This window comes from Mus caroli, chromosome 1 (genome assembly GCF_900094665.2).
Source record: "Mus caroli chromosome 1, CAROLI_EIJ_v1.1, whole genome shotgun sequence".
In the NCBI taxonomy this organism is placed as follows: Eukaryota; Metazoa; Chordata; class Mammalia; order Rodentia; family Muridae; genus Mus; species Mus caroli.
Window position 1 is genome coordinate 182,558,427 of NC_034570.1, and position 6,403 is coordinate 182,564,829.

The 6,403-nt window shown below is 52.6% G+C and overlaps 1 protein-coding gene across 1 annotated transcript; it reads right to left on the reverse strand.

Moving 5' to 3' along the window:
• Positions 1 to 3,828: 3,828 nt before the first annotated feature.
• LOC110293478 lies at positions 3,829 to 5,928 on the reverse strand. Its single transcript, XM_021161333.1, has one exon. It carries the CDS (start codon positions 4,598 to 4,600, stop codon positions 4,070 to 4,072), a length of 531 nt encoding a protein of 176 aa, XP_021016992.1. The 5' UTR covers positions 4,601 to 5,928; the 3' UTR covers positions 3,829 to 4,069.
• Positions 5,929 to 6,403: the final 475 nt, after the last annotated feature.

Here is a 6,403-nt window from a genome sequence, read left to right on the forward strand (position 1 = left end):
TCACAAGCCTAGCTCTGATCAGTCTAGCATAGCCCTATTACATGGGGATGATAGAGTTAGAGGTAGAGCTAGAGCTAGCCCAGTCCAACGTGTTGACCCCCAGATGACTCAGGGAGGTCACTGGGAACAACAGCAGTTTCCAATGCCTTTCTATTCTTCCATAACCTTGAACTAGGGGGCTGGGCTGAGGGGCTTCAAGAAGTAAATTCATGAGTGTTCTCAGAGGACTGATGGGGGACACTGCAGGTGGAGCTTCCTGAGTCCCTGAGTCAGGGGTCGTAGTGCTATACAGTGACCTTGTCCAGTGTAGGAGCCACAGCTCCAATATCATGCTCTAACTTATATGTGTTATAGATCACATAGCACACCAGCTAGGAAGATGGCTCAGTGGTTAAACACACTTGCTGCTCTTCCAAAGGACCTGGGTTCATATCCTAGCACCTTCACAGTAGCTCACAACCCTCTGTACCCCTGTTCCAGGGGGTCTGATGCCCTCTTCTGACCTCTGAAGGCACTACATGTATGTAGTACACAGATTCACATGCAAACAAAACATCTAAAAATATATCTTAAAAATGTTTGAAAAATAATTTTTAGAAAATATACAGCAGATCTCAAATTCTGGGAACCAAAAAGAATACAGCATGAGCCAGGTGTGGTGGTACATACCTTTAACCAGCACTTAGGAAGCAGAAGCGGGCGAATCTCTGAGTTCAAAGCCAGCCTGGTCTACAGAGTGAGTTCCAGGACAGCCAGGGCTACACAGAGAAACCCTGTCTCAAAAAAACAAAACCAAGACAACAAAAAAAAAAAGAGGATGCAGCACAACCTTTTTTGTAGTTTTTGTATAGATTTTGTCGAAGTGAAGCTATTTGGTGTATGTTTGGGTGAAATAAAATATATAATTAAAATTAACACCATCTGCTTCTTTGGACTTCTTTTAAAATGAGATTACTAGAAAATTTAAAACTGTGTCTGTGGTTCAAATCATCTTTCCGTTGAATGGCGCTGGCTGACCCGCTCAGGGATCTGCTACAGAGTAAACGCTGTGAAAAGGACAAGGGCAGGGGTCTTTGAACAGCTCATGGGAAAATCAGTCGCATAGAGCTCAGCCAAGGCTGCCAACTCATCCTAAGGCTGTTTCCTCTGTGTGTGTGTGTGTGGGTGGGTGCTGGGGGGCAACTCTCAGACTAAGGACCGTGGCTCCTGGGGGTGGGTGGGAGGTAGGTGCCTCTGGGGGACCTTTCCTGCTGGACTCACAGGAGCAGGGGTGCCTGTGTCTTCCTGCTGGGAGAGCTTGTCTTGGCCTCCAAGCTTACTGCAGAGAGGCCCTTTCAGATAAGGGCATGTTCTATTATTTATTAACCCTGAGGAGGCCTGCCCGTGCTAGCCTTCCAGCTGGTTAATTGGATTTCATGACAACTTTGTTAAAAGGAACATTCTGAGGAGCGCCTGTGCTGCCCCAGGGGTCCTGTGTGTTTCTGCAGCTCCTTGAAAATGAAGCCACTGTCCTGTAACTCGGGCTTTAATCATACCAGCTGGAGTAGCTCTGAGCCCCAGTGGACGCTACGGTGGGGCAGCAACTGCAGAGAATACTCAGGGATGGAAATGTGGCTCTTTTTGTGCCCCTGATGGAGAAAATGGCCACTGTGTTTGGTCATATATGAGGCATGCGTATACTGGCTTACTTTTGTGGCACTTCTGTTCCTGGTACAGCCCTGGGAAGGTCAAAGTGTACACAGCTCAGTTTCTGAGTTTGGCTGGCTGGCTTTTTCCTCCAGCGAGCATGCTTATTACATTCTTTGATGACAACAGCTACCATCCAGGCCACTACCTCTACTTTAATGATTACAGCTAAACACTCAGCCTGCATAGTTTTGCTACCACCAGGGTTTCAGCCAGAGAATTCTGGAGTGAGGGGAAACATGGAAGGAAAGTACTTCTTTGACACAGGGCCACTCTGTCTGGGGCCTAAGGAACACGAAAGAGAAATGGGAGTTGCCTAGCGAAGTCCACCAAGCTGGATTTCCAAGGACAGGCAAGAGTTCTTGGGGTTGAATGGGATTTTCTAGGGAACACTTAGAAGGTGGAGGATTCCTGCTAAAAGGAGTCCTTTACAAAGAGGTCTTCCATGGAAGGAGTTGGAAAACCCAAAACAAGGAGGCAAGGGGGAGGGGCGTGCTGGAGAGCAGGCACGTGCTGTTTTTCTGGTGATCCGGAGTTTGGCTCCAAGCACCCATATTAGGGAGTTCACAGCAGCCTGTAACTCCATCCCCAAAGGATCAACTCTTCTGGCCTCTGTCAGGACCCACAAACACATTACAGACATATACAAAGTTTTTAAAAGCTTAAAAAAGAAAGTGAGGAACCAATCCCCTGCTCTGTGGCTTCTTTGCAGAGTTCCGAGAGGAAGACTAGGACAGTTAAGCTTGTGCCTGTAAACAAATAAACTGGGACTCCAGAAGGGTCTGTTTCAGGAATTTAGAAAGGACCCTGGAGAGAAGGGGTGGAAGGCAGGTTTTGAGAGTCTCTGGAGATGGGGCTGGGGCCAGTTTAGATGCCCAGAGATTCTCTTCCAGGTAGACTCACACATCCTGAAGTGTCTCCAAACCACCCAGGACAAGGAGTGCCTGCACTGCGGAGACGTGTGCATGCAGGGTCTAGCCGCACATTCCAGGCACTGTTGTGCAGATATCCTCATGGGATGAGTCTACTCTGCTGATGAAGACCAGAGCTCAGAGAAGACAAGCCCAGCTTCAGGCCATAAAGCCATTGTAAAGCCAGGGCTAGAGCCAAGGTCTGTGGATCCCCAAAGCTATAGTTAGATATGATGCCTTTCTAAAATGACGGCTTCTTCAATCAAAAACAAACAGGACTCTAGCATTAGATCATCAGACACAACTATAGAGATGCTAGAAAGCTCTGGAGGAGATGTAGACTGTGAGAGAGAGTGGTGTGTGTGTGTGTGAGAGAGAGAGCGAGAGAGAAGGGGGGAGAAAGAAGGGCAAAGAGGGAGAGGTGGTGATAGTGTGTGTAAGACAGACAGATAGACAGACAGACAGGAAAAAAAGGGAGTGGTGATGGTGGTGATGGTGTGTGGGGGGGGGGGGCCAGGGAGGGAGATGGAATGTGTGTGGGTGGGTGGGGTTATCCCAGGCTACATAAAGAGCAAGGGTGGAGCCAGGGCTGAGGTCAGTGGGGAGGGACATGGAGGTCCCCCCACAGTAAGCAGACGGTTTGGTTGGACAAGAAACCTAGGCCAAAGTTTGGGGGACACAAAGCCAAGTCCAAGAGGTTCCACCCACCTGGAAAGCTTATGACACAGTGCAGTCACCCCACAATGGTGGGAAGGAATGCAGGATGGAGACTGTGCCTCTGGGCAAGAGTGAGGGAATCTGTAGCAGCCAGTACTGTGGTAGAGGGAGGAAGAGAGTGTCTTCTTCCTCCATGTAAAAATTGAGATGTCCTCTGGAGCAGACAGACAGTGCAGGGAGGAAATGGGAAAGAGAAGAGGGATGGAGTGAGGTAGGGTGGGAGGAGGATGAAGAGGAGAGGGTAAGTAGGTTGGATGTCTTTGAGATGCCCTTGGAAGATATGGACAGAGAATTCCTCCTGTAGCTGGTCCTCCATACTGTCCAAGGCTACACCTAAATTTTGGACTCAGTCTATAGGCTGGGCACCCCTGCCCCTTAGGCCTGCCTGCCTCGGGATTAGGGACATCAGTCAGCTTCTCCCTGCACCCTCAGCATAGAAGCAGGAGATGTTCCCCATCTCTCTAGCCTCTTGTTGCTCTAATTTTATGATTGTATGAAAATAAGGTTCCCAAATTGCCTTTAATTAGCTTTAATAAGACAGCCTTTTTGCTAATTAAAACGATTATTAAGAAACCATTTATTGAGAATAAACACAGTGGTTAGGACCTGTGAGAATTCTGAACTCAACAGTAGCCAATACCAAGTCGCTGCAAAGCAGCCAGGTCACCTGACTGCCTGCTGACCTTGAACAGGGTGATTCTCAGGCTGAGGTCCAGTGGTGCCACCTTCTTCCCTTTGCAGGACTGTCAGACACCTTAGGATGGGGACTTACGAGGTAAAACAAGTCCGCAGAAGTTAACACCCAGCTTTTTCTGGGCTCTGCTTGATCGGATAGCTACTTGAACTGTAGTGAACTGTGCTGAGTCACTAACCACCGAGAGCTTACATTCCCAGCGGAAAAGAGGAACGTGGTCCTGGGTGGTAGCCTCAGGGGCCCAAGCCCCCTTGAAAGTGTTCGAAGGCATCAGGAACACATTCTGAGAACCCGGCCCTGTGGATGACACGGAGCTTCGAGATGACATAGCCGGACGGCTGATCTCAGTCACTCTCCTCCCTGTGGGGAGACGCTCAGCCAGCCTGAGGCAGTGGAGTTCATCCATGCCCGGCTCCCGCCAGGAGCAAGCGTGCAGCCAAGTGACCGCGGAGGCGCTGAGGTGCACATCGGTTCCGGAGCCCAGGTTCCCGCCACGGCGCTTCCTCTGCCTACTTCTTACCCTCCTGGGACCACCCAGCTGCCACAGCTGCGGGAGGCTTATGGAGGGCTCGCCCTTTTGCCCAAACCCCATGGCAAGATGGGATTTGGAGGGGACGGGGACACGCGAAGAGGGAGTCACCGAGGTAGAGCGCAAGGGGCCTAGCGTATCTGGGCCCTGTCTGCTTTTCGAGTTGCGGGTCCTGCTGAGCCTTGACTCCCTTTTACAGTCCCCACAGGAGACCTCCAAGGGCCTCGGAGGCCTGGCAGTAGTCTAAACACAGAGATTTGTTTTTTATCTGTCTATCCATCTGTCTGCCTATAGTTCAGTTGAGCTTTCCCATCTCGACAGCTTTCTTCCCATGGGCTTTTAGCAATAAGCGAGGTGAAGCTGTCCAGTCGGAAGCTTGCAACAGAAGCATTAAGCAGGAATGTGTCCTTGACCCTCCGAGCCAGGGGAGAAGAAGGCCAAGCTCTAAAGCCTCAAACTCGAGGGCTCCCGGTAGGGCCCTGGCCTCTTCCTCTGGTCCTTGGTCGGGGTCAGGGCGCGCCCTGGGGTGTCCAGCCCGGGAAAGATAGAACCAGTGCTGACGCTTCTGTCAACAACGTTGGAGGCCTAGGCCAAGCCAAAAAGGTCTGGAGTATAGAGTGAGTATAGAGTGGCCTGGGGAAAGTTCCCCTGGTAGTTCCGAGGTGTGGACCCGGCTGAGAACAGGTGATGAAAGTTAAAAGGACTGCGTTTTCAAAGAAGGCCAATCTGGACGCTAGGATGCTGAGCGCGTGAGTGCCCAACCTCTGCAGGTGAACTGAGGCAGGGGCATCAACATCCCAGGCCTGGGGACGCAGTCCCAGGCAGGCGCGCACCCGCATGCACGCACATGCACATGCGTCGCCGACATACGCCTGCACCCACTGTCTGTGCCCCGCGAGGCCTGCTGCCTCGGTGCACGACAGCCGGCGACCGCGCGCTCCTCCAGCCCGGGGCGCTCTGCAGAGCCCCCGCCCGGCCGCGCGGCGCTCGCTCCGGCTCTTTGTTATGTTAATTCCCTTCCCAGCTGGTGCCAGCTGCCTGCACAATGGGCGCCGGGAGCCCCGCCAGCCCTCGCCAGCCCGTGAGTGGGGGCGGGGAGGACCGTGCACCCTATGTGGATGGGGCGGGCTAGTCCCGCTGAGTGAACGCTACGGGGCGAGCAGCACCTCCCCCCATGCCGGCGAAACCGCGCTTCTGAGGCCTGCGGAGCGAGCTCTGATGCTTTCCAGTCGCCGGGACTGCCTGCCCTCTAGGTGCCAGGGCTGGATGGAAAGTAAAAGGCTTCTGGGCGGCTCCAGAGCCATGAGGATGAAAGAGGACAGCCGCTTCCAGACCACACAGCTAATCCCGCCATAAACCTCGAGTAAATACCGGGAGAGAAGGAGCAGGCCCGCTACAGATGTGGAGTGCAGCCTCCGGGGATCCCCAAATTAAAACCCGGGCAGGAGAGGCACTTGGACCACCACCAAATGACACTAATTGGGTTATGGGACCATAATCTTAGCTGGTAAGAAAAAATCCAGTTACAGTCACAGCTGCAAGGACTGTCTTCATAAAGCTGCAGAGGGAACGCGGGCTTTTTTATTACGCATAAACATGAGGAAGAGGCTCAGGGTCCCCCGCCTGCATGGTGCGGAGAGGCGAAGGACTTTTGTGCCGGGAGCAGCAGCGCTACATGCCTGGCTGGCTCCGGGTGTGTAGGGCTAATGGGCTGGGAGTGGATGGGGTAATGTATTGAGCTGGGGAGCAAATCTGCCTGCAGGAATGTAGTTCCAGGATATGAAAACAGTCATGGGCAGTGCGAGCGCGTGCAGGCGCGCGCGCGCACCCTTCCCCCCTCCCCCTACACACATGGTGGGGAGAACA